Source organism: Radiomyces spectabilis (genome assembly GCF_025331425.1).
Source record: "Radiomyces spectabilis strain NRRL 2753 chromosome Unknown BYT42scaffold_8, whole genome shotgun sequence".
Classification (NCBI taxonomy): domain Eukaryota; kingdom Fungi; phylum Mucoromycota; class Mucoromycetes; order Mucorales; family Radiomycetaceae; genus Radiomyces; species Radiomyces spectabilis.
Window position 1 is genome coordinate 257,311 of NW_026251933.1, and position 27,154 is coordinate 284,464.

At 43.4% G+C, this 27,154-nt stretch overlaps 9 protein-coding genes across 9 annotated transcripts; 5 read left to right on the forward strand and 4 right to left on the reverse strand.

Moving 5' to 3' along the window:
* Nucleotides 1–212: 212 nt before the first annotated feature.
* On the reverse strand, nucleotides 213–2,417 carry BYT42DRAFT_534090 (Nin one binding Zn-ribbon like-domain-containing protein; the record flags this gene model as incomplete). Its single annotated transcript, XM_051565449.1, has 6 exons — nucleotides 1,779–2,417; nucleotides 1,545–1,675; nucleotides 1,032–1,484; nucleotides 857–954; nucleotides 657–798; nucleotides 213–479 (listed from the first exon to the last, which is right to left on the reverse strand). The coding sequence occupies exons 1-6, from the start codon at nucleotides 2,023–2,025 to the stop codon at nucleotides 213–215; spliced, it is 1,338 nt and encodes a 445-aa protein (XP_051422119.1). The 5' UTR covers nucleotides 2,026–2,417.
* Nucleotides 1,959–3,736, forward strand: BYT42DRAFT_370607 (repair protein Rad1/Rec1/Rad17-domain-containing protein). Its single transcript, XM_051563269.1, has 9 exons — nucleotides 1,959–2,015; nucleotides 2,078–2,312; nucleotides 2,395–2,648; nucleotides 2,783–2,837; nucleotides 2,917–3,039; nucleotides 3,125–3,189; nucleotides 3,274–3,370; nucleotides 3,454–3,501; nucleotides 3,587–3,736. Exons 2-9 carry the CDS (start codon nucleotides 2,214–2,216, stop codon nucleotides 3,635–3,637), a joined length of 792 nt encoding a protein of 263 aa, XP_051422120.1. The 5' UTR covers nucleotides 1,959–2,015; nucleotides 2,078–2,213; the 3' UTR covers nucleotides 3,638–3,736.
* Nucleotides 3,737–3,768: 32 nt separating this feature from the next.
* On the forward strand, nucleotides 3,769–5,664 carry BYT42DRAFT_573039 (uncharacterized protein). Its single transcript, XM_051568685.1, has 5 exons — nucleotides 3,769–4,002; nucleotides 4,100–4,329; nucleotides 4,454–4,627; nucleotides 4,815–4,988; nucleotides 5,056–5,664. The coding sequence occupies exons 1-5, from the start codon at nucleotides 3,836–3,838 to the stop codon at nucleotides 5,430–5,432; spliced, it is 1,122 nt and encodes a 373-aa protein (XP_051422121.1). The 5' UTR covers nucleotides 3,769–3,835; the 3' UTR covers nucleotides 5,433–5,664.
* BYT42DRAFT_573042 (NURF complex component) lies at nucleotides 5,496–8,017 on the forward strand. Its single transcript, XM_051568686.1, has 12 exons — nucleotides 5,496–5,543; nucleotides 5,613–5,807; nucleotides 5,868–6,012; nucleotides 6,097–6,209; nucleotides 6,287–6,491; nucleotides 6,608–6,688; nucleotides 6,808–6,889; nucleotides 6,960–7,027; nucleotides 7,138–7,258; nucleotides 7,323–7,535; nucleotides 7,736–7,846; nucleotides 7,930–8,017. The coding sequence occupies exons 2-12, from the start codon at nucleotides 5,795–5,797 to the stop codon at nucleotides 7,987–7,989; spliced, it is 1,212 nt and encodes a 403-aa protein (XP_051422122.1). The 5' UTR covers nucleotides 5,496–5,543; nucleotides 5,613–5,794; the 3' UTR covers nucleotides 7,990–8,017.
* A 616-nt stretch (nucleotides 8,018–8,633) lies between these two features.
* On the forward strand, nucleotides 8,634–9,325 carry BYT42DRAFT_573049 (uncharacterized protein). The gene is made up of 2 exons (XM_051568687.1): nucleotides 8,634–8,795; nucleotides 8,880–9,325. Exons 1-2 carry the CDS (start codon nucleotides 8,742–8,744, stop codon nucleotides 9,213–9,215), a joined length of 390 nt encoding a protein of 129 aa, XP_051422123.1. The 5' UTR covers nucleotides 8,634–8,741; the 3' UTR covers nucleotides 9,216–9,325.
* Nucleotides 9,326–9,359: 34 nt separating this feature from the next.
* On the reverse strand, nucleotides 9,360–14,615 carry BYT42DRAFT_605670 (uncharacterized protein). Its single transcript, XM_051571130.1, has 13 exons — nucleotides 14,094–14,615; nucleotides 13,906–13,967; nucleotides 13,556–13,824; nucleotides 13,332–13,481; nucleotides 12,845–13,268; nucleotides 12,744–12,785; nucleotides 12,443–12,640; nucleotides 12,233–12,344; nucleotides 11,965–12,125; nucleotides 11,755–11,892; nucleotides 11,558–11,678; nucleotides 11,127–11,368; nucleotides 9,360–11,047 (listed from the first exon to the last, which is right to left on the reverse strand). Exons 1-13 carry the CDS (start codon nucleotides 14,241–14,243, stop codon nucleotides 10,027–10,029), a joined length of 3,090 nt encoding a protein of 1,029 aa, XP_051422703.1. The 5' UTR covers nucleotides 14,244–14,615; the 3' UTR covers nucleotides 9,360–10,026.
* A 426-nt stretch (nucleotides 14,616–15,041) lies between these two features.
* On the reverse strand, nucleotides 15,042–18,384 carry BYT42DRAFT_573055 (uncharacterized protein). The gene is made up of 3 exons (XM_051568688.1): nucleotides 17,441–18,384; nucleotides 16,598–17,319; nucleotides 15,042–16,467 (listed from the first exon to the last, which is right to left on the reverse strand). Exons 1-3 carry the CDS (start codon nucleotides 18,162–18,164, stop codon nucleotides 15,112–15,114), a joined length of 2,802 nt encoding a protein of 933 aa, XP_051422124.1. The 5' UTR covers nucleotides 18,165–18,384; the 3' UTR covers nucleotides 15,042–15,111.
* Nucleotides 18,385–22,273: 3,889 nt separating this feature from the next.
* On the reverse strand, nucleotides 22,274–23,248 carry BYT42DRAFT_614787 (uncharacterized protein; the record flags this gene model as incomplete). The annotated part of the gene is made up of 1 exon (XM_051571890.1): nucleotides 22,274–23,248. The coding sequence occupies one exon, from the start codon at nucleotides 23,246–23,248 to the stop codon at nucleotides 22,274–22,276; it is 975 nt and encodes a 324-aa protein (XP_051422125.1).
* A 1,541-nt stretch (nucleotides 23,249–24,789) lies between these two features.
* Nucleotides 24,790–26,960, forward strand: BYT42DRAFT_573063 (mitochondrial carrier domain-containing protein). The gene is made up of 6 exons (XM_051568689.1): nucleotides 24,790–24,949; nucleotides 25,032–25,084; nucleotides 25,179–25,330; nucleotides 25,430–25,668; nucleotides 25,775–25,871; nucleotides 25,945–26,960. The coding sequence occupies exons 1-6, from the start codon at nucleotides 24,848–24,850 to the stop codon at nucleotides 26,469–26,471; spliced, it is 1,170 nt and encodes a 389-aa protein (XP_051422126.1). The 5' UTR covers nucleotides 24,790–24,847; the 3' UTR covers nucleotides 26,472–26,960.
* Nucleotides 26,961–27,154: the final 194 nt, after the last annotated feature.

The following is a 27,154-nucleotide window of genomic DNA, read 5'->3' on the forward strand; positions in this document are numbered from 1 at the left end:
GTGAAGAAAAGAACAATAAACAAGACAAAAAAAAAGAAAAGCAAAAATGCAGTAAGGATGAAATGGGAATGCGAAAGACAACATAAAAAAAGGATTTTGAATGATGTACAAGTCTAAACGGAAACATTCATGGATGGAGAATAAGGGTTCTTTCTTTTTTTTCTTTGTGGACGGTTGGAAACTTTTTCCCCCCCTCCTAACGAGTATTCTTTCTAAGGGCTGTGCTTCTTCTTCTTTCCCGTTCTACGACGACTGGTGTTGGGATTCTTTCGTCCAAATCCAATCACATCCGTACCAAACATATTGTTATTGGTGGTGCGAAGATCCATTTTGCCGTACAACGGAATAAAATCGGGATCAAACATGTCCACCACCGTCTTTTTTGATTGACTTTGCTTGGCTTTGATGTATTCTCGCTGATCTTCACGCAATACAATGTTGGTGGCGGTTCTACCTCCTTTGGGCACAGGAATATCGTACTAGATAAGGTATCAGTATACCATTCACATCACTCCCTTGAACAACGACCAGAAACTCTCCCGAGCTTCCTCCGCTATACTGATTCATCTTTTCACCGGCCCCGCCCCTCAGCAATATCAACGAAAAAAAGTCGATCCCCTCAGTCTTGTCCTCTTGTGAATGAGCAGAAACATTACCTTGGTGCCGCGGAGATTGTATTTGTAATTACGCTTCAAATGATATGCAATTTCGCCCTTGCTGTTGGTGGAGCAAGAAACACGTTGCAACGAAGCGTTGCCACATTTAGGACAGAATTTCTTTTCCATATCACTCGTCACACTACATGAAAACATCAATCAATGCCACTGTTTTTTTTTCCTCTAAACGGTTCACTTACGCAAAACAAGCGTGGCATCGCAATACCCAGTTTTTGATTTTGGAGATACGGTGTCCGCCGGCAGAAACAAGGTTCAAGTTCATTTGCAAAAGGACATTCTGTCAACAAGGCACCCACATCAGTTTTACGAATTCCATATGTCACCGGCAATTCACGGTTTCGCCAAGGTTCTTACCTGCATTGCGAAATCGCTCGTCACACAGGCGACGTCGAGTTGATCGACATTGCGCAGTTCTTCTGGGGTGACACCGAGTTCGGTTGCTTTGAATTCATCCACATTATCGGGGGTGATCCAGTCGCCGTCATCACTGTCATCTTCTTCGTCGCCGTTACCTACGATGATTTCCACATCATTGAATTTTTCAGTGATCTCTGCAACGGAAGGTTCGGATGATTCCTTTGCAGCGTCAGAAGCCTTTTCCGATGCCACGGTCGATTCGGCTGGTGCGGGAGACGCTGGGGCAGGTGAAGGAGTCGAAGGTGCTTTATGTTGAGGTTTTCGGTATTTCTTTTTGGTGGTTGCTTGTTCCCAGCCGTCCTCATCAACGACAGGTTCGGCGAGCGCTTTCTTTGGAATATATTTAGGTTTTGGTGGCGGTGCGGTGGGTAAGGCACCGATCGGTCGTGGCTACATCAAAGAAAAATCAGCTGCCATTTTCCTCGAAAAAGCGAAAAATCTGGGACTTACCTTGACAGGTTCTTTGCGAATATTGTCATGACCATTCACCTTGACTTCCAGGCTGTGTGCAAGAGCAAGCACCTTCAAATCGGGTACAGACAAGGAAGCATAATCACCGGTCAGTTTCGAAAATTCCAACACTAAAGGCAAATATGATCAGAATAACAGATCAGGCTCCAAGTTATGTGTTGATGACCTTTCCCAAAGAAAAAATGGGGCATGGTCGGCATTTCACAAGTTTACCTGCTTTATATGAGGCTTCGGGAGCTTCTTCCACTTGAATTTCAAAAGGAAGACGAGTTAAGAACTCGCGCGAGTGAGCACTGCGTGCTTCTACGAGGACTTCCGGGACAGTGTAAAATTGCTCGGCTACGTTGCGGAGCGTCATGCCGTTAATGATGGCATTGGTATCGATCACCAGATATTTGACTTTTTGATTCTTCTTTGCAGACACTGGATTGTCCGTCGAGGGCGATTGTGGTACGGCCATGTTGTTCACTGAATGATCAAACAAATGGGTTCAAGCTCTTTTTTTTTGAAAGAAAAAAAAAATTTCGTACCTCCTCGGTGGAAGCTGCGGGCCATAAAGCGAGTCACAACTAGTAGTCACAACATGGAACGAAGTCTGGCCTTCGTTTCCCGTCATGGTCCCATACTTCCTGTTCATTTTGACTCGCCATGACCGATCCTCCTCCACCCGAGACAGTGCTATTTCACGGTGAAATCAGAAATACCTTTGCCCTTATCAATCTACTTAAAGCACTTCCATTGAAAAATGTAAAAATACAGAAAGCAAGAACGATGGTGACGGGAGTGGGGCAATTCGTTAATGATTACGAAATTAAACTTTTCTTCTTAGATTGCCACTTGCAATTTCCTCAATGAAGGTTTTACGGTATCCGTGGAAGAATCGCACTGCGTGAAAGCGATTGCTTACTTTAAACGCCACATGTTCCTAAAGTACGAACGCAAAGCAGACGTCGACATTCCTCCCTTTGGTGTCAAGATTGCAACGCTTTTCGATATATTAAATCTGGTGACGCCGAGAAACAACGATGATACTGTACCCTGTGTCATGGAATACAATGGACCCGGATCCTATCTCGAATTATCGTAAGTGACCCTCAGGCCCCACCATCCGCATGAAAAAGCCGGAGTTTAAAACCCAGGGATGACAGACGGGAAGACAAGGAGTTTAATCTTTCAACGACATGTCAAATTGTCACGTTGGAACCTGATCCAGAAAGTGAGGAACTCAGTGCAACAGAAGCATTAGCTTCTTCTCATCGAGCTACCATGAAAGTAAGTAATTTGAACAACTGATTTTGTTTCCCAGAACTCAATTGTAGAAACGTTTTTTTCCCCATCTTGTCTTTGGTAGTCTTCGTGGTTAAGAGATGCTTTGAGCGATTCGGATCGATCGGGTGAATTCATTACAATGAGCTTTTCTCCCCACGATCCCTGTTTCTGTCTGGCCGGCGAAGGTACCAACGGTAGCTGGAAGGTACAGTATTTTCATCAGCAGCTCGAGCGATAATCAGTTGTAGGATCATCGTTTTGTGCAACCTGGTTCTAACTGATTCGGTCAGATGGAGTATCCCGAAAACTCCGAATCCTTTATCAACTTTCGATGTGATAGCGAAATCACCTTTAGGTTAGTGAGAAAAAGTCAAAGGAATGGAGGTGTCAATCCATTGGTAGAAAAAGAGTAACATGGGAAACTCATTCCGACTCTTAGTTATCGATATACCCACATCATGTACTGCAGTAAAGCCATGGACCTTTCCAACGACGTGTCGTTGGCCGTGTCGCAGAATGGCATCCTGTGTATGCTGGTAAGCCAAGACCAGACAATTTTTGTGTTTTATTTAACGGTAACGGATGCAACCGACGCGCTAAAACGACACCGATCCCTTAGTTTAAACTAGAGTCGTCTTCCCATCAAGATACATATGTGGAGTTTACGGTAAGCGATTGAGTTGGTTTTTTATTTTTATTTTTGGTTATGCTGCATTTGGATAAAGAAAACTGATGTGGAGGTTGGCTGGCAGGTGCTTCCATCTGAAACGATTACCTCATTAGGCAATGCTACTGAGATTTAATTATTTTCTTCCTCCGAGTTTGTGCGGAAAACCTTAAAATAGCCTAGTCACATCAACATCTCATCTGAACCCGCATAATTAGAAAAAAGTGTCAAGTTTTTGCATAGATAAAACCGACGATTCGTGAGCGTTTTTCTTCTCTCTTTTTCATACGTTCTTTATTTTTTCGATTGAGATTTGTTTTTGTATTTTTCTATAATGGCTGCCACTCAAGGACCTCATCTTTGGCTTCGTGCCGAAACCAAGCCCATGGAGCACCGAGCTGCTTTGACTCCGTCTACGGCCAAGACCTTGTTGGATGCCGGATTCAAGATTACCGTCGAACGGTCTGAACAGCGTATCTTTGACGATGAAGAATATGAAAAGTAAGCCAAAAACGCAATTCTGACCTCCATGAGCCCAAGGGTTCTCAATGGGCTCGAAACAAATGGAAAATTGATGGTTTTCTTTTTTTTTTTTCAGGGTGGGCTGTCCTCTTGTGGATTTCATGAGCTGGAAAACGGATGCGCCTGCGGATGCCTACATTGTTGGATTGAAAGAATTGCCCGAGAATGATGATTCGCCTCTTCATCATACCCACATTTTCTTTGCTCATTGTTTCAAGAACCAAGGTGGCTGGAAAGAATTGTTGCACCGTTTCGATGCCGGCAATGGCACCATCTTGGATCTCGAATTCTTGAACGATGCCAACGGTAAGTACATAAAGATGGACAAGGTTTCCGCTTGGGGAATGGTTCAAAAAATCCATGGCGTGGGACGTGGGAATTGGTGAAGTTTCTGGTTTAACTTAACATGCATGTGAATTGTTTGTCGTAGGTCGTCGCGTTGCTGCTTTCGGTTACATGGCCGGTTTCGCTGGTGCTGCTGTGGGTGTGGATGTGTGGTGCCATCAAAAGCTGACCAAGAACGCTACTCCTTATGGTGCCTTGAAGCCTTACCCTAATGAAGATGCTTTGATCGCTTTCACCAAGGAACGCTTGGCCCAGGCTGGTAAGTTTTTTTTCTATTTGTTTTTCTTGGAGGAGAAGAGAGAGTTTCAAAGTTTGGCTGGGTCAATTGGGTTTCGGTTTGACGTGTACGTGAGAAACCCAGCCGGAACTAGGAACCTTTTTTTTTTCTCTGAGATGATGTGGTTGAAAACTGTGGGAAACTGACCTTCGGTGGGTGAAAATTTTAGTGGCGGGCAACAACCAGCAGTACCCCAAGGTCATGGTGATGGGTGCTCTTGGACGATGCGGTACCGGTGCGGTTGACTTTGTGCGCAAGAGCGGTATTCCCGAAGAGAACATTATCAAGTGGGATATCAATGAAACCAAGGGTGGCGGACCTTTCCCTCAAATTATGGAAGCAGGTAAATAGTCCAAATGGTGGCATAGTGAAAACTGGTTAGACTCAACTTTCTGTTACTTGTTTTGCAGATATCTTTATCAACTGTATTTACTTGAACAGCAAGATCCCTCCCTTCATTACGCGCGAAATGATTGATGCTCAGCGTCAATTATCGGTGATTGTGGATGTGTCCTGCGATACCACCAACCCAAATAACCCTATTCCTGTGTACTCAATCAACACCACCTTTGACAAGCCCACCGTCCCTGTCGAGAGCAGCAATCCTTATCCTTTGGAAGTATGCTCCATCGACCATTTGCCTACGTTGTTGCCCAGAGAAAGCTCGGACATGTTCTCGCACGATTTGCTGCCTACCATGCTTGCTTTGAAGAACCGCAGCGAATCTCCCGTGTGGGGTGGCGCTGAGAACCTGTTCAAGGAAAAATTGGCCGCTTCCAAGGCTTAAAAACCTCCTCATCCACTAGATACCGTTTTCCATCTCATCCACTTTTTTGTTTTCTTACTAATGTCTACATTTTCCACCATCACTTTTGTACTATACTTTGTAGAATAAAAGGTTCTTACATATGAAATTTCTTTACATCTAATAGAGGCTGCAGATGGAAAACCTAATCGGATACTCCAGATATCTCTGCAGGTTCTGTGCATGAATATTAGGCGACTAAGAAAGCGGGGGTTGCTGAAGATGAATCACTTTTGTTTTTCTTTTGGGCAGAGAAAAAAGTCACGGATCGCTGACGCTTCCTATAAAAGGGGTGGATAGCAATTTTTTGTATCTTGTATCGAAACGATTGACTAGGAGGCGCGATGAGTGACAAAGGTATTACGCGTCATTTGAAAGCAATGTTCAACTTTCTTGACTCATGATTGCTGATCTCAGAAAATGACCCTGTGAACGAGCAACAACGGTTGGCGGAAGAATACAACACATGGAAAAGTACGGCACCGTATCTGTACGATGTACTACTGACAAAGACGTTGATATGGCCTTCATTGACCTGTCAATGGTTACCGCGTATTACAAGGTATTGCAAAGGAAATGCCCAATGATCGCTCGATTGATTATATTGCATCTGTCACTGAACAAAGCATGTGTCAAATTCACACAGGGAAAATGGGTTTGCAAGACAGGAATTGATGGTGGGCAGCCACACCAATGACGAGGAGCCCAACTATCTTCAATTCTTTAATGTAGATACACCAGTGAAAAACGACGAACAGAGTAAGCGACTCTGAGATGAATCTCGAAACAAAGAATCTGACACTAGAAAAAACGTTATGTTTATACGTTCCACCTAGACAACAAGGCGCGATTGTATGCGACCCAACAGATATATCATGAAGGCGAAGTGAATGCCGCGCGTTATCAGCCGAGCAATTCAGAGATCCTTGCAACGAAAACGCGGGATGGAGATGTTCTCGTGTTTGATCGTACGAAAACAGCTTCATCGACCGATACAACGTGCCATCCCATGCTTCGATTGAAAGGTCACACCACCGAAGGGTTAGTGGAACAAAGATCATGGGGGATATGATTTTTTTTTTATGGGCTGATGATTGTTTGAAAAAAAACTCATTTATTGGTGTACTTTGGTGATAATCCGATGTTTTATACAACAGATATGGCCTAGCCTGGAATCCCCATCCTTCCAAATCCAACCATTTACTAAGCGCAGGATATGATCACATCATTTGTCACTGGTAAGTGATACAACACGAATGGGTGTATTTTGATTGTTATCTAGCAACTGTTTCATGTTCCTGAACATTTGATCTAACCGTCGCTCTCTTTTTTCTTTTTTGGGGTGGGGTTTCAACAGGGATATCGGTATGTCCACACCAGATAAAGACAATACATTACAGCCTTATCAGCAATACAAGGGACATGATGCATGTGTGGAGGTATTTCTATATACTTCAACGTTCATCATTGGGAACTATTTGCGGAAGAATGACAATTGCATATGGATAGGATGTCAGTTGGAGTGCCGGCGACGATTCCGTATTTGCGTCTGTGGCAGATGATATGAAATTAATGATGTAAGTTTTTCTATCTTTGCCCTGTTGTTCGATTTGGAGAAATCATGAAAAAAGATGAAGGGAATTGAAATCAGAGTGGACTGATACGATATGTTTTGCTTTTGCAAAAGATGGGATACGCGCACACCATCGAGACCCGTGCAACAAGTTCAGGCACATGATGGGGAAGTGAACAGTGTCGCGTTCAATCCGAAACAAGAATGGCTGATTGCGACGGGTTCGTCAGATAAGGTAAATTGGTTGCAATCATCGTGATAGATGCATGGATTATTGACAGAATGTGAAATGCGTGCAGACGATTGGTTTATTCGATTTACGCAAATTGCAAACGAAATTGCATTCGCTGGAAATGCATGAGGGCCAAGTATCACAAGTGGAATGGAATCCTCATGAACCTTCCGTCCTGGCGTCCGCGGCCGATGATCGTAAAATCATCATTTGGGATTTATCGCGTATCGGTCAAGAACAAACCCCCGAAGATGCAGAAGATGGTCCACCTGAATTGATGGTACGTATGAATTGCCGCCACGTTGTTTTTGCCGATATTCCTTCCTCCCTCTCTGTCTCTCTTCCGATTCTCCTCCCCTCTCCACCCCCTTTTTTCTTTTTTGGCTATTCCCCAAAGAAAGAAGAAGAGACAGAAAGATAAATTTGGCTTTAAGCGACGACGTGCATCTGTATTGATTATTCTTTGCGTTCATTTGTTAGTTCATGCACAGCGGTCATACCAGTAAAATTTCGCAGTTTGATTGGAATCCAACCGAGCCTTGGATGATTGCAAGTACGGCAGAAGATAACGTCGTGCAAGTATGGCAAATGGTACGTGAAAAAATAAGACGCTGCAACAAATGAGCAAAAACATGACTCATCCAAACCTAACATCTCGTGGTGTTTCTCTGTAGTCAAGGAAAATCTACGCAGAAGGCGATAAATTGACGCTTACAGCGAATGATTTGGAATAAAAAAAAAAAAAAGAAAAAAAAAAACAGGGTTTAAACTTTTTTGCGTGCCTTTTTTTTCCCACCCCACACAAGTCTATGCGATGGGAAGTGCGTTGTCTTGGGAGCCAAGAGCCGAGGCATATTTTGTTCTGATTGGATGAGCAAGGATGAGGAACCCACCAATAAGGTAATATGAAAATGAGCAATGCAAATAAAGCGCAATGATGAGCCATGATTTGCTCAGAATGGCTCCATTTTATAATAGGGGATGGGAAAAGGCGAGATAAAGAAAAATGAGAACACGTGTGTGACGGTGGCTGGGAAAAAAAAGAACGAGTCCAAGCAAACACTTGCCGTTCTTTTTTTTTTTTTTTTTTTTTTTTTTTTTTCCTTGGGGGAAAAAAGTGGGTCATGATGGAGGGGCCTTGAAAGGCGAAATGACTGAGAATCACAACGACCAAAGGAACCTAAAATGGACCATCATCTACCAATGAAAGTCGAGGTAAACATTGAATCTCCCCCATGGTCTTCAGGGGCACAGACGGGTTAGACAAGTGCTGACCTGCCGTGACGGGGGGTCCCGAGTCATTTCCATCTCTTTTTTTTCCAACCGGTTTTATATAAAGGCGATCGGTTTTTTGTCCATTTGGATTCTAAATGAATTAACGAAAACCAACCATACCAAGAGAATTCTCACTTCTTCTTTCTCCATTCTCTCGCTTTACTTACACCCATCTACCCACCTTATAACAACCCAACCAAATCAACCAACCATGAGCGATCTTAACTGGTGCACCTACTGTGACAGTGCCATCAGTCCATTTTCGGTACGTGAAAAAGCTCTTGCGAGATCCATGCAACCAAACGAAAACTCATCCTCTTTATTTTATGTTTTTTCTTATTCGATCAAGAATTCACTTTACTGCTCGGAAGATTGTCTTCGAAGTGATGCTTTAAATCATCATCCGTTGCTCGGTTACGATTATGCAGAACTCAAAGATTTCCCTCGGTCGATTCCTACACTTTCCTCTTCGGCATCGTCGGTGGCCTCGGACGAAAGTGATGAAGTTTTATCACCCATCATGCTAGCGTACCCATCCTCGTCGTCCTCATCTCGTATCCAAATCCCTTCCCCTCCTATTTTCGAACTTGTCTCTTCCTCGACCACTACCGCACCCAGTATTGTCACGGCAACCGGAACCAGCACGACGACTACCACCATGAAACGATCCGCTTTCTTCATCTAAACCTTTTTTTTATTACACCACACACATATCACTATCTCTTACATCGCTTCTAATCACATTCACTGTTTCCGTTTTCCGTACCTCCCAACCCCCCTTTTTTTTGTTCATCTTTTTTCTTTTTCTTTTTTTTTTTTTTTTTTTTTTCATTCATCACTCGCTCGCACTGTACATAAGAAAAAAACCCTAAAATAAGAGAAAAAAATTTAAATATTGCACCATCACAAAAAACCCTCCCCCTCCATGATCTTGATACCATTTCACTTCTTTTTTTCTTTTTTATCCCCCCGGAATCTCTTATTTCCCTTTTTGCGAACCCTGCTTGGGATGCCTTTGTTTTGGGTGACCCACTTTCGACCGTGTGTCATCTTTCTTATTTAACTCAACTCCCCCCTTTTTCTTCGTGGTGGCTGTGACATCCCATCTTGCCAACTCATTTTTGTATAAAAACCCCCAAAAAATACCATTTTCTGTAATAAAATCATCGGCATCCCCGCGAATAATTAGTTCATGACGTAATATCATTCCGAATGCACTCATTTTTCGCTTGGCTTGAGTCATTGGTCACCACCGGAATTTTTTATCAGATTGTCAATCTTATCAGATCTTTTTAACTGAGATTCAATCCGGCTAGGGCAAAGATTGAAAAGAGATTATCCGATGCGGAATAAAATATGATACAAGAGAACAAAAAGAGGGGACGGGAGAAGAAGCTAATGTATGAGTATGAGACAAGAAAACAATAAAATGCATGAAAGGATAAGATAACGAATGATGTGTTACATAAAAAAAAGAGGAGGGAGGGGTGGAAGGGTTAGTTGAAGGTAGATGGGTCCTTGGAAGAACGACGAGTGACAGGGTAGTGGGGTAAGGTAAGGTTACTGTTGCCCAAAGTGTCCAATGTGTGTTCGCTTTCGTGGCGGACCAGTAAATGGTCTTGGGATAAATTAAGCATAGCCAGCGAATCATTGGGTTTGGAAGGTCGGGACGGTTCTTGGCCGTCGGCGACACTGGCGATATCTTCCGTGGATCCCGTTTCCGCTGGGGCCGTGGGTGGCGGAGTGGAAGAAGAATGCGTAGGCTGTTGGAAGAACAGCGATTCCTGCTGAAGACGTCGATTGAAACATCGTTGCCATGTTTCCATGGCCGCCAGACTCGATACTTGAATATACATGTCGTAGAGTCCTTGTCCGTGTACTTTGAGCACATAATCTTCGAGCTGGGCTGAATGCACCGTCGCCTGGCTGTATGACATCACCGTCCCCGTTTTGGCGCGTTCTGAAAAATGCGAGAAATAGCCGAGCCAAGGAAACACCATGATGTGCTGCATTTCCCACTGCGCAAGGTAAGGAAAGTACCGAAACACTTTGCGAATCGGCATACGGCCTTCATGCACCTCAATACACGACCCGCTCTCTTTCGGACATTGCGTCGTCAAACTCACCATGCTAGCCTTGCCGGGCGTAGCGTCACACGAAGACGTCATGACAGGAAGATCCGAGCCGAGCATGCGATCCAGACTTAGTATTTCCGCGGTTTCCTGTTGAGAATCGTGCTGCTGCGGTTGTTGCATGCCACCGACCACCGCCGTGCTCGACCGATACATGTTGTACAACTGAAGCCGCGGTGATGCCATGTCGCCATCTTTTCTTTTCGCCTTTTCCTCACGACGCCATTGGCTCACAAAGGCGTGCAACTTGGGTAAGAATAGAACCAGCAGTGAAAACGACGTCGCCCACAGCACCGTGATCACGCTAATGTAGTACTTCGTATAGTAATCGCCCATCGGATTCACAATAATCGCAAATCCCACCAAGGATGAAAATAGAATATTGCTATCAAAAAAAAAAAAAAAGATAGAAATCTTTACGTTAGGTCGTCATGACGTCGTTTCGCTCCCATTCCCATACTTACTATACGGATAATCCCATTTGTTTACATTCACTGTAACGGGTATAGTGACGTCCGGCCAGTCGGGTTTTGTACGCCAGAAATGTCGCGAACAACAACAATCCTGCCGCGTAAATTGATAACAATATCATGAACGCCAATCGTGGTCCTTGTCTTGTCTGACATGTCCAATAATGGTTGGAAAAGGATACGTCCACTTTCAAAGGGGCAGGGGTACTGATGATCATCCCAATGGCCAGAATTACCTACAGTCAAGCCAGACGACAACAAATAAACAAACAAAAAACAAAAAGTGACAAGGTTTAGATAACTGCGGAAAACCTGTCTTGACCGTTTCTGCCGTCCGCCTTGCCTCCCTTTTTTTGGGGGAGGGGGGAGGGAAGCTTTTCTTTGCCAAAACACGTATAAGGTTGACTTTAGTTTTTTGTTCTTACCATATCGACGCCGACGACCAAGGATACGGTTCTTATCAATTGACTGTCGGTGATGACGGTGCGTGTAATGTAAACGTTATTGAAAATTCGGTAAATGCGGTAATTCTTTGCAATCAAGTTGCTGCAAACCCAGCCGAAAAATAATACCTGCTTGAGTAACATGACAAGATGTCAAAATAAGCCGAGCTTAATCATACCTGAGCACCAAAAGAAACCCTAAATTGAAGGCCAGCGGAGTCAAAATGCAAGTAACCGTGGTGGGGTTGCCGATTAACAAGGTCACCGATAAGTAAGTCAGGATGAAACCGACCAGCTCCAAGCAACAAAACAATGGACTAATCAGAGTAAAGCAATCACTTTTAACATCGCGCAATATCAATGAAGATTTTGTTCTTCTGCTGTTTTACCTGGCCGCTTTAAAAACCTCGTGTTTTCGAAAAATGAGGACCAGAATGAACATGCCAAGAGAAAACAAGACGCCCAAGGCAGAAACGGCGAGAATAACGTGAGCAATTGGTGATGAAAAATCCGGATTGAGTGACAGACTAGGTGGAAAATCAAGGGGAGGCTACTGATGGTGAAACACAAAGACGTGCAATTAGTCTTCACCTACAAAAAGGTCCACTTGGGGGTCTCTCTCACTCAAAAAAAAGGGTGACTAAGTGTATTTATTACCTTGGAAGTACCGTCATGATACATGGGTGTACCGGTCAAGTTGAGCCTTCCCGCCATACTGGTGCCAATGGTTTGCCGAATCCCGTGCTGAAAATTGTACACAATATAGTTCCTATCAAAAATTAGACGTTAGGTGTTGTGCTCTCTCTCTCTTTTTTTTTCTACTGTTTTCTTAGACCAAAAACCACGATGTTTCAGTGGAGAATTTACCCTGCCGTAAGATCGCCGTTACTGTCGTAGGTCATGGGTCCTTCCGGCCCAACATAGCCTACGTTGAATGCAGGTGGGGTAAGCGAGTCGCCTAAACCGCCCGTGGCAAGTTGTTCTAGGCCGTAAGTGTAATTCCCGATATGTGAAATGGTGTTACGAAACCCTTGGGCCATCACCATCATACATGAATAGGCTAATCTGTATACAGGATGAAACGATCGACGGTGAAAAAATTCAATGAGTATGGAATGAAATTTGGGGGTGGGGTGGGGTGGGTTGTTGGTCGTGCCTTCCTACCTACCCTTCATTGGTTGAAATATTGCGACGACCCGCAAATGGATAACTAGATAGGTAAAAAAAAGTATTAGTCTCTGGAAAACGTGTGGCCCACCAAGTACTTACGCGACGGGGCTAAGGCGGGACCAGTCGTCGAGAAAGGCTTCAAAAGGCGGGTAGTCATACAGGAAGAGCCAGTTATCAAAGGCAAAGACACCGGTAAATGTGGAATTAAACGACAAGATCGAGCCATTTTTGTTGTTCATTACAATGTCATCGTTGTAGGTTTGAACAGCTTTTGGCAACTGGCTTCCGTCGCCCATGAGAAGCCAGACATAAGTGTCGGAAAGGTAACCGGACTGAGCGGCATGGATCATGAGCGCATTCTGCGAATCGCCCGTAACAGCGACAACAATGATCCGTGCGCCGGTGGTGGTGACGTTATACAACAGTTGATCCATGTCGTTGGGGGTTCCAGCGTCAGGGAACGGTTGATAGTGGATTACATGCAAGTTCTTCAAGTTGGCCTGTATAATGGCACGCTGATAAACTGATCACGATTTAGAACAGAAGGAAAAAAAAATCCGAATGAAAAATGTAGTTGTCTTCTTACATTGTTGCCCAAGGGCGTCGTCCGTGTAAACGATAGCGACTTTGCCCCATCCTTGATTGGCGGCAAAAGCAAACATGACATCGGCGACAATCACTTCAGTGGGCACCGTACGAAAAAAGTACTTGTACTGTGTCTTGTCGGAAAAAGCGACTGGAAAATGCATGAAGAACAATTAGGCAACCCGTTTTGCTGAAACTGGAAAAAATGAAGGCTAATTTTATTACCGGCGCTAGCAGTAAAAGAGCATTGGGGAATTTCGAGGGTGCTTGTCATGAGAGCGCTGAGACTGGTCCACGAACTGGATACGTCGCCAATGACACCAATCACACCTTGCTGTAACAGCGTCACCGAAGCGTAGACGGCATCGGTGACGGCCGATTGATGTGCTATTCCGGTAGGAAAGGAATCTTTCTGGATCAGCGAAATGTAAGCGCCGGAGATCAGGTTATTTTGATTAATTTGATTCACAGCCAGACGAATAGCAGAAGAACCCCTAAACACACCCATCCGTATCAGTATCAGTATCAGCATCAGCTCTCATCGCCGGATTTTCTTTTTACAACCGTCTATTTACCCCCATACAATCTCGGCCGTAAAGTTGTCGTCCTTTTGACTAAAAGGCAGTAAAACGCCAATCTGATTGGACGAGAAGAATACCAAAAGAATAAGAGAAAACCATGCATATCAACAAAATTATGAGAAATGAAACACAAGACAAATTAAGGGGTCAATTTCATTTTGGTTTGGCTGGTTGAGTCTAACCTTTAACTCTCGTTTTCCTGTAGTATTGAACCGTGGCGTCACCACCACAGTGTCATTGTCCACTTGCGTAATGTGGTTGAATTCATCGTACCCGAGCGGTCTTCCAAAAGCGTACGTCGTGAACGGTTCAAATGTTTGATTTTGCGCCATCACAATGAGCAAGAAGCATCAGCAAAAAAAAAAGTAAAAAAGGAGACGAGGGTACGATGCACACGGTTCCGATTTAAGGCTTTGTTGATAGGAGAAGAGAGGCGTCGTCAGCAAAAAACGATCAATGGTGCTGCAAGTGGACTGTATATTGAAGATAAAGTAAAGAATGGCTGTGCTGCGACAATAAAAAGAAAAGAGAACACCGTCAAGGAAAACGGGTGCGTGTGGCAAAAAAAATGAGAGGAAATGATGGTCTTGATCAGTGAACGGATTGTCGGACGAGAGGGTAAAAAGAAAAAAAAAGTGATGGGGATTCGTCAAGGGAAGAATAAAAAAGAACGGAAGAAAAAAAGGGAAAAGAAAGGATGTAATACGCTTTGCAACCATCATGGCTTCTACGCGGCCATGGAGACATTGGAAATAAAGTCACAATTCATGCCATGGCTATAAATATCCAATCTGTTAATCGAGATCACGTTGCATACAAAAAGTTCCAGCGAAAAATCAAAGGAGGCGTTAAACAAAAAAGGTCGGGCAAAGGCCAAGATTAGGTTTTCCTTGGGGGAAAGGCACACGGGAGCTACTTTAAAAAGAATACAAAAAAAAAGGGGGGGGGCTTAAAAAAACAAATGCCGATGGAAAAAAAAGGAGTTGAAAGAGAGGTGACTATGGAGAATAAAACCACTTAAGCTCATAGAAAATAAACTATGCATTCATCAATGCAGTCATTGCTGCGGATCAAAATTCAATGCTTTTCCTTTTAGTTATGGTTATCCATGCGAGTTGATGCTGCAACGACAACAACAACAGCAGGAAAATAGTCAGGGTCATCATCAACGAGAGGACTTTTTTTTATTTGTTTATTGATTCATATGTCAATGGCTTTTCGTTCTTTTTGATGCTGATTGTCCAATCGGTCCATCCAGTCTTCGGGTATAGTGGGCACCAGGCTTTGTTCGCGAACCGATTTCTCACGTTGCGCTCCCAATTTTTGCTTGGCTTCCTGGTAAATGGATTCGGCTATTAAACTGACACTGTCCGTTGTGGTCACCATGGTCTCGTTGGGTTTCGGCCAGGTATAGGCGAACATGGTATTGGTTGTAGGCAAGGTGAATGGTAAAAGGTACCTGGAATCCCGTTTCTCTACAATCCATTCGCGTGTGCTTTCTTCATCCGGGCTGTCGTCCATGTCCTCGGCCGTAGCCGCCGATAACTCGCTTTCGCTCTGCAATGACAATCGCTTCTCTCGTCCCACCATGTTCGCCAGTAACAAGCTGCCCAAACTTGAGACGCTGTTGGGCCGCGATCGCGCCGTACCGCGTCCAAGGGACATTGTACTCACTCGTCGCGACCGGCAGGGACTTTTCGGTCCGTCGGTCGAAAACCCACCTTTCACTTTGCTGGCTCGAATGGTATCTTTGGCAATTTGCATGGTATACTTTTCAATTTCTTCGGGTAACCGTGCTTCATCGACTTCATAGCGGTAGTGAAGCACGCATCGTTTGATCTGCAGTGGATTCAGCAAATCAAACGCTTTTGTCGTGTCGATAAACGCCATGAGATCGTCCAGCTGAGATACGCATTGCAGCAGTTGCAGTAACTGAATCAGTGGATTCAGATAGGTCAGTAAATTCGACGGCAACTTGTTTTCATGAACCCACTCTTCAATCGTGGTTAAATTCATGCGAATCTGGATCGCTTTGGATCGACACAAGTAGTTCTTATTGGTGAGAATGCGGTTGAACATTTCACATGACAGGAAGTGGAAACATTGAGCAATGGCTTGCATGATAATGACTGGATGCACTTCGTAGGACTGAAGTACGTAAAGACTGGACGATAACAAGGAAGCAATGGATTGCGGGGAAATACTGCGTTGCTGATCCTGTGGTCGTTGACAGGCTATCGTTTCCATAGCATTGCTTTGAACCATGGATTTCCGCGATCGCCCGCGACGAAAAAACCTTTGCCAATCATTGGCAAAATGGACCTGTCCAAACCCGTCAAAAGCTTCATACTCTAGCATGGCCATTTCCAGAATCTTGTCGATCCGCTTCTGAAAATCAATCACCAACATCATGTAGATTTCCGAAATCAGCTCGGAAATCGCCAATTGATGCTCGGCCGTCGCTACTACCAGTCCCACATCCCTCTTTAAATAGTAAAGCAATTGCGAGAGGTTTGTCATCCAGAAAGCCAACGTCTGGATATCGTGGTTGCTACACTTGATAATCCACATGTTAATCATTGAAACTGCTTGGAAAAAAAAAGATCCTCAACACACACAACCCCCCTCCCCACACACACAAGAGTAACCAAGGCTTCCGAAGCTTCCAGGGATCAAGTCCACTTACTTTGACCACGTCGGTAATGCGGTCGACGGCAGAGGTGAGCAGTTCGCACAATAATTCGCGAGTGGAGAAATGGTGACAAAATCGAGCACTCAAAAAGAGAATGTTGGCTGGTACCAGGGTTTCTTGCTGTGATTTCATGGGCAGTTGTAGTTCACTGATGGCGGTATCCAGAATATGCGGCAAGTCTTTTTCATCAAAAACGAACATTTGGTGCGGTAAACATTGATCCCAGTCAAATTTGTCAATCGAATGCATACATGCCTCGTAAGCCGCAAATTCAATTTCTTCTTCGTTGTCTATGCCCGCTGGCTTGGCGTCGGCCTTTTCCCATGGGCACGGATCGTTGTCGTCTTCTTCATCCTGCGTCTCTAATTCTTCGTTCATCGAAGCCATCAACCGTCGTTGTCGTTCCGGTTCGTTGGCGAGAAAATCCTGATACCCATCTTCGGTCGATTGGTAATAAAAATCTAGATTGGGGAGCGCCGACACACTGGATCGTCGACGACCTCGTTTTTGTCGTTGGGAAACAATGGCGAGTTCTGAGCAAATGGTGTCACCGTTGCTAAAGATGTGGGTCAAGTTGGAGTTGTCGGTATCGACCAAATCAAATACGGTCCGGCCGCGGGCAGAGACTGCCGTCGATGATGCGCCGTGTTCTAAAAGCAGCTTAACAACCCCACTGTGATTGTTGCTGCTTGCCCACATGAGCGCGGTCCAACCGGCTATGAATCCGATCCTGTCAGTATGCCAAATTTTTTTCCCTGAACGATCCCTATGACGCTGTTCTCATTCCCGACAGTCTCCCTTGTCTTGGACCACACAGAAAAAAAGAGAGAGACTTACATTTATCTTGAATGTCGATATTGGCTCCTGCAGACAGCAATGTGCGGACGACGTCGAGGTGACCAAAACAAGCTGCATAAATCAGGGCGGTACTTCCGTTGTGTTCATCATCCGGTGTATCAATGTTGAGAAAAGGACGGAGCCGTTCATCGGTTAGAATTTGCTGCACATTTGTGTTATCGCCGTTGGAGGCCGCTCGTGACAGATTGGAAGCCACTAGACGTCGCCAACGTCGTTGATGTCGCTGTTCATGATATTCATGCTCATCCATGCCGTTTTTTAAAGCGGTGTCTGAATCGTCGTCATCGTCGTGGTCCTCCACATCCAGAATAGGCAAGTGAGGCGCCGATGACAGTCCTTCAACCGTCGCCAACAGGGTCGCGGTAGTAATGGTTGTGATGGGAGTAGAAACCGATGACAGGGTGGAACTGGATGAAGTGGAAAACGTTGAGGATGTCGAAGACCATGAAAATGTGTTTTTACGAGATGATTTCTGTTGTTTTTCTCCGTCGGAAACCATGCCGTGAGTGTCTCCAGGTTGAGACGAAGCCGAAGGTTGGGTTAAAGTGACATTGTTCATTGGTTGATTAATGCACAGTGAAGTAGGGCGTAATTTGGTGGGAATGGAAGTCGCCGCATGGGTGGTGGTACTATTTCGTCGTTTGGTCATGGTAGAGTAACTGGATGAAGTGGCAAATTCTTTCACAGCAGGATGGGAGGTCATTCGTTGTCGCTGGATGGCGCGATACAGTGGTAGTTAAATAGAATAAAAATATAGGTAGACGTATATGTGGGCGTATAAAATGTGTGTGTTTTTTTGTTATTCTTGTTTTCCCTTTTTTTAATGCTGCTTGTAACCAAGATGTTTATGCTTGCAAATTGTTTATCACTGCCAAAACCATCCAATCAAAGGGAAGCGGACAAAAAACAACGTCAATACCAAAAAAAAAAAAAAAAAAAAAAAAAAAGAAAGAAACGCAGAAACAGGAGGAACAAGAAGATTCTCTTGATACTTTTGAAAAGAAGCAGAAAAAAAAAGTGATGAGGGAAAAAGACGTATATGTATAAATAGGGCGGCTCGCTTATTTCTCATCAACAAAGTCCTTATTTTTTGGTTCAGGAGTTGCTTGATTTTAAGGGGCCACTTTTAGACAAGCAAAAAAAAAAAAAAAAAAACCACAAAGCCCATACAGTGACCATGAGGTATCTTGCAAGTTATAACAAGCTAGAGTTTAGGGAGGGAGAGAAAAAAAAGAAAGATGAAACTATGAATTCATGGCCATGCAACCAATATATGACACGCTCTGTAAGGTGTGAATGAGGATTTATCATGTCACGTTGGAAGGATGGTAAGAAAAAGATGCGATAGAAGGATGGGTGTGCATTGCAGACAACCCACACAATGCAGTTCTCTCTTATCCTTTAACCGGTTTCAAGCCAATAAGAGCCCTTTTCTTTAGTCAAGGTTGAATCTCCACTGCCAATCCAAATTGGATACATTGAACTTTTTTTCTTACTTTTACCCTCCACCCACTATGTCTCTTTGGTGGGCCGTTCTATCATAAACTCGTCCAGTCTTGTATGCAAGACTTTTTCTATCGCGAGTCTGTGCTCTTATACCAATACTTTTTACCTTTGCTTGTGAATCAACAATCCGTATATATCATGCCACTCACACAAAACTTCTCATATCTTTCATAAGCTTTTCCCCCAAGCTGAGCGGGGAAGAATAAGGGTCAATATCAAGGGATCTTCAGATCCGTCAAGGGTCAACAGATGATCTTTCACGGTCAACCCACCGACTTCTAGATCGATTTTTTTTAGCACCCAAAAAAATTATATATTGGGGCACCCTAATGAAACTGAGAAACATGCAAAGTGCAAGCTATACCATAAAGCATGATTCCTGCAGGAGCCTTTATACTCATTATCATTAGAATAACGGCATTGTATATTAATAATTTTATGTCTTACTTAAGCTTCCTTGGCGCTCAAGCTATCGCCAATCTTTTTGTTCTAGCATACCGACATTTGGATGACACATCATAATATTGGATTCTGAAAAAAAAAAGATAGATACCATAGTATTACCGCTACATGAACGACAAGGCTAGTTGTTCCTTGGGGTTGAAGCTACTGTATCAAACTTGCCTATTCTCTCAAGCAGCTCCTCCATGACGGGGTCATCCTATTATTTAGAAAAGGATCTACCAATATAAACAATGGAGAACTACTACATACTCAAAACGCCATTGGATTCATACAGTAACTGGCAAACAAGCAGATTGAATGATTCGTTCGATTGGCAATTTTCTCCAATTGGGCCAATGCTTTGGTGCCGTTGGCTGGAACATGTGGCTTCAAGTGATAGTCCTACATGCCTTGGAATGATTACAAGATAAAAAAAATTACTATTTCCGATCACTTCACTAAGATCGTCTTGATTGTTCTAGGCCTTTTATAGGCAAACCTTAGGAGCGTACTGTAGATGTGATACGGTGGATGCGATAGGGTCCATGGGCTTCTATTCACTTTGCCATGGTCCGATCCACTATCTATGTCATGATAAAAAGCAAGCGATAGGGTCCATGGGCTTCTACTCACTTTGCCATGATCCGGTCCACTATCTATGTCATGATAAAAAGGCAGCTCTTGGTTTGATATGGCTTCATGCAAGCCATCTATTTATGTGAACATGAAAACCCTCGTCACCACCTTGGCGCAAATCAATAAACATCTCATACTTGTATATTCACTATCATTCCTTGATGAATGACAGTAAAGGCACCAAAACCAAGCAATCTATGTCAATGCTAATGAATATGATCACAATATTATATGCATTATGCATATCTGACCGACTAAGTCGCTAACTTTGAACTGCTGTGACAGTTTTTTTTATCAGACATCGATTAACGAGCAACGACCAATTATCGTCGAGGTGGATAAGGACCTGATGCACTTATTTTCAATGGTAAAAAATGTAAACATTCTGCGATCGGTGCACATTGCCAACGCCAAAGAAGTGCGCTTGATCTAGCATTGATATGAAATAACGATGGGTGGGCAGCCTTCCAAGAAGGCTAACAGCTTTTTTTTTTCAGATAGTAGCAGAAGATAACCGAAGAGAAGGAGATGGATTTTGCATATGGCAGTGAGCCACTGTTAGCGATGATATCATTGTAGTTGAAGATTTATTTGACTTTAACAAGCCGTACACCCGCTGTGCAATGGATGCCGCCTGCCACCGGAGGCCGCCCTCTTACATTGAGCGACTTTCGTCAGACAAAAAGCCTAACGCATACACGGCATAACCTGGGCGAGAACTCTTGACGGAACTTCGGTATATTAATGACAACCTTATGGCATACGTTGCAACGTGATTTGTTTCTGAACACGCGCAGGGCAGCACTGGTTCCCTCCCTCAGTTCCATCCCGCCCAGGCTATGATAGATCTAGAAAGATGTGTGGGTATGTTGGGTATTTAAAAAAAATGAGTTAGTAAGCTCTTTGATTGATTCAAATTTTCGTCAAGATATTTTACCTTTGTTATTTGAGTTTGCAATAGCCATTGATCGCTTGACATGACTTGGATTATATGACATTGAAAAAATTTTGAATTAGTATACGTTTATTACATCATAGCAAAGAAAAGAAATTGGACTTGCCTTTGAACCAAATGGTGTACCGGAAAAAAAAAACGATGAATACGGACCGCCAGGTAAGCTTCTACTTCGATGCGGAAAATAAAATTGCTTCCAGGGACAGTTAAGCGATGGATCGGTGGTGTCAGCTTGAGCAGGCAAAAAATATTGACGTGGCCAGAAGTGTCGGTAATTTCGAGTTGGATTCCAGATATCGAGAGTCCCCCGAATGAATAGAAAGAAAAACAAATAAAGTACATGATGATAAAAAAAAAACAATGGTCGCGTCAGTAAAAACCTCATAAAAAACCCTGTGGGAAAAAAAGAGGACACGTAAGCGTTTTTCTGATTAAAAAGAGAGCCACACCACCAACGATGGCCTTTGACGTCATCCGGTTTTGCCAGATGGATGGATGGATGGATGGATGGATGGCGAGAGAAAGTCAACTGTAGTATCCAGAACTTGTCAGGCAAAAAGAAAACGAAGAAACCCGGAAGCTAAAAGAAGGATGAAAAAAAAGAGAGGTAAGTCTGTTTTGCCGGAGCAAAATCGATGGTAGACCACTCGACGCTTACCTTTTTGAGGATGGTAGTCGATTTAAATACACGGGATAAGAATGGTCTGGATGATGGATGCGGATGGACTTGATACAATGATAGTGAGGGTTTATGAAGCAAACAGAAAGAGAGAGAGAAAAATCAAAAGAAGAAAGAAAACAAAAATATATGATTCTCCATGGATGAAACAATAGTCACCCCACTGATGCATGAATTCATAGATCGAAGCACGTCTGCTTATGTATTATTCGATTCATTGAAAATTGAAAGAGAATGAAAGGACATATATAGTATAACTGACAAAAAAAACAACAGATTGAATGATGCTACAGAAGAACGCCAGTCGTATCATCAACCACTTTTCTTCAAAAAGAGCTCCACTCACATTTTATGTGAACGGCGACGATACTCTGTTTGACCACAACTGGTGCAAACGGCATCTTGCTGCTGATTGTTTCGCCTATTATCGTGAAAGTGGGCAGCGAGGCATGGTTGAAAGATCAAAAAAAGGTTTAACAGGTCTTGATAACTTAGTGTAGATCATGTGATTTACAAAATCGCTAATTTCCCAAAAATTTTAATTAAATTAATTGAGAATATGGATACAGATGAAAAAAAAAGTGCCAAGAGCTTAGATGGGTGTGCTGGATGAATAATCGGTAGTGTTATATGCTTCTGGAGTAACAGTGTCAGGGTTGGCGCCACCGTCGGTAAGCATAGAATCATCCGCTGGCTCTATCGCACTGTTCAGATTAACGGCATTGTTTGGCTGCTCAGCAGCGTCGATATTCACTTGGGCCTTGGCTACTGGAACCTTGGTGGTATTGTCGGCTTTGATGGCTACATCCAATCCCGTAGTTCGGTTGTTTTCCGATGCAGGATTATTGATGGATGGCATCGTATTGTTCGCTGGTGAACTAGAGTTCTTTGCAACTGCCGTTTCATCGCCTTTACTTTTCTTCTTCTTGCCATGTTGCTTCTTTTCTGCATCCTTTTTGGTCTTGTTATCCTTGGTCTCAGCATCTTTAACGTCCTTGTCCTTGGCCTCGGCATCTTTGACGTCTTTATCCTTGGTCTCAGTCTCCTTGACCTCTTTAGCCTTGGCTTCGTCGTCCTTGGCTTCCGCATCTTTCACATCCGTATCCTTGGTCTCTGCCTCCTTGACCTCTTTAGTCTTGGCATCGTCATCCTTGACGTCGCTTTCTTTGACTTCGTGATCCTTGATTTCATAGTCTTTGGCTTCCTTTTCTTTGGGGTCGGTACTGTCGGTTGTATCGCTGCTATCAGTGGAATTGTCGACGATATCCTCTTTTGTCACCGTGTTGATGGTTTCTTTCGATTGATGATCTTTTCCCTCAATGACGGTTTCATGATGCTCCACGGTGGTTTTTCGGCCACGAAATAAGGGAATACGGCAAGTGCATTTTGCTTCGTCAGAACATTGGCCTACGGTAAATCCTTGAAAGACACAGTATGTCGCGCACATTGCATCGGACAAGCAAGACCCATCTTTCTGGAACAGACCAAGTAACGAATATCGTGCTGTAGCGCTCCAGGTGTACAGCAGTAAAGTGAACAACACGAGCTTTAGAGATCTAGCTGCCATATTTTTTTTCTAAAATAGAAAAAAAAAAAGTTGAGATGAAACGTCAAAGAGTCGTTGCGTGGTTACCGCGTTTGGCCCCTTTTATAACGTCTACTGTCGATTTGCTACTTCGTGTCTTCAACAATAGACGCGGTATAATTTCTCGGTTTTCTCCTTATTTTTCATATAAACTACTGCATACCCGAAGGAACGCACCGCTTCACAGAAAAAAAAGAAGAGCTCTAGTTGAAATATTAGAAAAAGAGGAGTGACCAATTTTTTTTCAATTTAGCTTATTACTTTCTTTTTCTGATAAAAGGAGGGATCCTTTTATTGTCAAGGAGTTAGGTTCGTTTGGCACCAAGGCGCTATTGATCCAATAAGTTGGATTCCTACTTATGATCTATAATTTATCAGCTTGGCTATACTATCCTGCGTGAAAGAAAAAAAAAAGAAAGCCGCACAGTCATTTTGAGGGGTGGATTTGCCAGGAGACAAAGATCTCCATTGATCGAATGGAGTCCAAAATCAAAAAGCATCAACAACTTTTAAACGTTGTTGTACCCATGGGGCAATAAGGCAGATCCAATTTCATCTTGTCGATCTGATAGGTTCGAACAAATGTCGTGCCAACGGTTGTGAGTCAGGTTGGAAAAAGGTCAATAAGGGTACAATAGGCCGATGGTATGCAAGGGCGCAAAAAGTCTGGTAAATTCATTTTGTCTAGGTTACGATACGCGTACTGATTTTGAGGAACCAGACTGCTTTGATCTTGATACAGTTGATCTTGCACATGGTTATGTCATTTCATTTTTAAAAAAAAAAGGTTTCCTTCGGTTCCACAAGGATGGCACGGGACACCGTCACTTTTTTTTTTTCTTTTTGACAAGTGGCAAGTTTCCAAAATCATGATCTGCATAGCCGTAATAACCGTGACTCACCTGATGAAGTAAACTTGGTAATACCGGTCAACCCAATCGTGTATCTTCGTATAACGCATCATTTTCACGCAGGTGGGCCAATGGCGGGATTCCAATCTAAAGTTGTAGTAGCCATGGTTTTCCGAGAGCAGATAAAATGGGATGGTCTTTGTTTTTCTTTTAATTTAGGCACGTGGATGATTGGGGTCTGGTAACAAGAAGATCATCAATTATCAAGCATTCAAGCATACGCAAATTCATGTGCAGTGAAAAACGGCAGAAAATAGATATTTTTTTTGACAGGCGCAGCAGCGCATCCAAAGAATTTCCAATCACAAAGAGGTCAATGACGAACGTCATTGATAAAAATGACTTTTATCTTTTCTCGCAACAGTTACTGCAACAATAAAAATAATGCATGAAATGTGCTGCAGCTGCCATGGTTCTCTTATTCTGCTTTGCAGTTGCTTTTTTGTTCTTATTTTCCGTTTGTAGAGAACAAAAGAGTTTTTTTTTTGCAAAAGAGGCACCAATGGCGGTTCCCGGTTATTTTGAATTCGCGACCGATTGAGTGGCCGAACCGAACCAAATAAAAAGGCCAAAAAAAAAACTCCACTAGTCCCCAAAAATAACAAATTTGGTCAATCATTTGAACTTGCACTTTCCTTCAAGCGATTATTGTTACTCTTTTTTTTTTTCCATGTCCGTTCCCCATGATGCCCGAAAAGGTGTCTTTGGCCACTCATTCGTCATTCCTTCGTTAAACTCGGGCGGCAATGCGGCATACCCTCCCTATTTTGATGTATGCCTCTCTTTCATTCTCTAAAAAAAATTAATGATATCATTCAAAATAAGTCCAACCTACATAACACCCGTCTCTGTAGGTTATCATCGCAGGTGGCATTGGCGGCTCGGCAGCGGATGCAATAATGCACAGGTAAGAAAAAAAGGACTAGCGACAAGCGTTACTGAGGCAAAACGGAAGGGACAAACTTGATCGGATGATTGATGCCCGTTGTTTCTTTTTAAAGTGTGGACACTGTCAAGACTCGTCTTCAAGGGCAACCTTTGCATCGACCTTTCAAATATACCAACATGATGCAAGCATATCGACTGATTCTCAAAGAGGAAGGAGTACTACGAGGTCTTTATGCAGGCGTGACACCGGCCATGCTGGGCTCAGGTAAGATGACGCCATGCCAAACAACACCTTAATTGGAGGAAGAAAAAAAACCTTTCTCAATGACATTTTGATGGTTTGTTTTTTGTCTGCGATGTATAGTTCCAGGGACACTTGTGTATTTCTCTATTTACGAGTTCACGAAACGGACCTTGACGTCAAATAGCGTACCGGAAGTGGTGTCTCACCTGGCGGCTGGTTCTCTGGGTGATTTGGCCGCTTCGATTGTCTACGTACCTTCTGAAGTCCTGAAAACACGCATGCAATTACAAGGACGGTACAACAATCCCCATTTTATCAGTGGTTACAATTATCGAAATACATGGCATGCAGCCTCGGTGGTAAGTGAATCGCACGACGAGTGGGTGGGCAATTGAGAAGGATAACGGTGGTGTAAAAAATGATTGCGATGTGGTTTCTCACTTTTTTATGGTATCTGTGTGACAGGTGGTGAAATATGACGGATGGGGCGCTTTATTCCATGGCTTCAAAGCGACGATTTTACGTGATGTTCCTTATTCTGCTATTCAATTTGCATGTTACGGTAAGTGAGGGCTCTTTCTATTCGCAGGAAGATGTATTGGGACCAAGTGATACTGATTTGAGTGGGGTATTAGAACGGTTCAAGAAAATTGCGCATCAAAAGTGTGTTGGACCTGGAGAGCAGTTGCCGGTGGGAATTGATCTGTTGACGGGCTCGTTGGCAGGAGGTATTGCCGGTGCTGTTACGACGCCTTTGGATGTAATGAAAACGGTGCTTCAAACGCAACACAGTGAAAAAAAGCCGACACGCGTTTCGGGTAAAACCGTAAGCTTTGAATCCGCCACGACTGCGGCATCCGCAGCCACCACCAGCCATCCATCCAAAATAGCGGCAGCGACAGCGACACCCACTGCGGCGACGAATACTGTGGTAGCACCACCAAAACATTACAGCGGGATCGTGGATGGGTTAATGTGGAACTACAAGCATCAAGGCATGAGTGGACTGTTTCGTGGTATTGGACCAAGAGTGTTCTGGACGAGTTTACAGAGTGCCATCATGTTTGTGATTTTCGAACAAGTATTGCACGTTGAAGAATCGCTGAGAAGCAAAGGCGAATGGCCTCCGACCGCACTAGCAGGTCATGTCCTGAGTGGTTGAAGAAACGAAACATCAGCAAACGGGTGAATGGAAAGCTTTTTACATATATCCCACGCTTTCTGGAGCGCAGCATTTTTTTTTTCTTCCTTTTGTTTTTTTCTTATTGTAGATGTTATTATATTTTCGTCGTTTCTGCGTTTCTTTTCTTGGAAGGGGCTTTTTATTTTATTACTTGGACATAGATGGACGGCGGCCGATGGTGGACGATACTTTCCTGGATTAACACCGATTAGACGTCTTGGCCGTGGAGGGCTCCCTTTCCTTACTTGTATATCAACCAGAAGATGGTTTCGTTTACCAATTATCAAAAAGCTTTTTTTTTTTTTTTAATTCCTCTTTTTTCTCCCTGCTAAAGCAGCAACTCAAACAAATCATCAGTCCCTCCCCACCTTTTTTTCTTTCTTATTTTCATTTACATCGATGGATCCATTCCAATTTTTGTATATGATTATTCAAATCGTCAAAAAATAGATTTTTTTTACATAAGCCTATCATAGTTACAATCAGTATAACTTTTTTGTTGTTAAGTTTTACATGGATACGAGCGCCGAACATTGTAAGATACTTACCAATAAGAGAGATATTGTATGAATGAATCGTACTTTTACAACCATACGGTTATGCTGAACCGGGTGGACAGTGGACTTGCAAGTGAAACGGATCTGTTACAACAAATAAAAAAA

Bases quoted from the DNA above. Each gene is read 5' to 3' on its own strand.
- BYT42DRAFT_370607 (XM_051563269.1), top strand. From the start codon at position 2,214: ATGACCGATCCTCCTCCACCCGAGACAGTGCTATTTCACGGTGAAATC. The intron at 2,313-2,394 runs GTAAAAATACAG...TTTTCTTCTTAG, and splicing joins AAGCACTTCCATTGAAAAAT to ATTGCCACTTGCAATTTCCT. The intron at 3,040-3,124 runs GTACAGTATTTT...TGATTCGGTCAG, and splicing joins GTACCAACGGTAGCTGGAAG to ATGGAGTATCCCGAAAACTC.
- BYT42DRAFT_573039 (XM_051568685.1), top strand. From the start codon at position 3,836: ATGGCTGCCACTCAAGGACCTCATCTTTGGCTTCGTGCCGAAACCAAG. The intron at 4,003-4,099 runs GTAAGCCAAAAA...TTTTTTTTTCAG, and splicing joins GACGATGAAGAATATGAAAA to GGTGGGCTGTCCTCTTGTGG. The intron at 4,989-5,055 runs GTAAATAGTCCA...CTTGTTTTGCAG, and splicing joins CCCTCAAATTATGGAAGCAG to ATATCTTTATCAACTGTATT.
- BYT42DRAFT_573042 (XM_051568686.1), top strand. The intron at 6,013-6,096 runs GTATTGCAAAGG...AAATTCACACAG, and splicing joins TGGTTACCGCGTATTACAAG to GGAAAATGGGTTTGCAAGAC. The intron at 6,890-6,959 runs GTATTTCTATAT...GCATATGGATAG, and splicing joins GACATGATGCATGTGTGGAG to GATGTCAGTTGGAGTGCCGG.
- BYT42DRAFT_573049 (XM_051568687.1), top strand. From the start codon at position 8,742: ATGAGCGATCTTAACTGGTGCACCTACTGTGACAGTGCCATCAGTCCA. The intron at 8,796-8,879 runs GTACGTGAAAAA...TATTCGATCAAG, and splicing joins GTGCCATCAGTCCATTTTCG to AATTCACTTTACTGCTCGGA.
- BYT42DRAFT_605670 (XM_051571130.1), bottom strand. From the start codon at position 14,243: ATGGCGCAAAATCAAACATTTGAACCGTTCACGACGTACGCTTTTGGA. The intron at 13,269-13,331 runs GTAAGAAGACAA...AATCGTGATCAG, and splicing joins CGACGCCCTTGGGCAACAAT to TTTATCAGCGTGCCATTATA. The intron at 11,679-11,754 runs GTATGATTAAGC...CTGGGTTTGCAG, and splicing joins GGGTTTCTTTTGGTGCTCAG to CAACTTGATTGCAAAGAATT.
- BYT42DRAFT_573055 (XM_051568688.1), bottom strand. From the start codon at position 18,164: ATGACCTCCCATCCTGCTGTGAAAGAATTTGCCACTTCATCCAGTTAC. The intron at 17,320-17,440 runs GTAAGTCTCTCT...TCGGATTCATAG, and splicing joins TATCGACATTCAAGATAAAT to CCGGTTGGACCGCGCTCATG. The intron at 16,468-16,597 runs GTAAGTGGACTT...TGGATTATCAAG, and splicing joins GCATTACCGACGTGGTCAAA to TGTAGCAACCACGATATCCA.
- BYT42DRAFT_573063 (XM_051568689.1), top strand. From the start codon at position 24,848: ATGTCCGTTCCCCATGATGCCCGAAAAGGTGTCTTTGGCCACTCATTC. The intron at 25,331-25,429 runs GTAAGATGACGC...TGCGATGTATAG, and splicing joins ACCGGCCATGCTGGGCTCAG to TTCCAGGGACACTTGTGTAT. The intron at 25,669-25,774 runs GTAAGTGAATCG...TCTGTGTGACAG, and splicing joins CATGGCATGCAGCCTCGGTG to GTGGTGAAATATGACGGATG.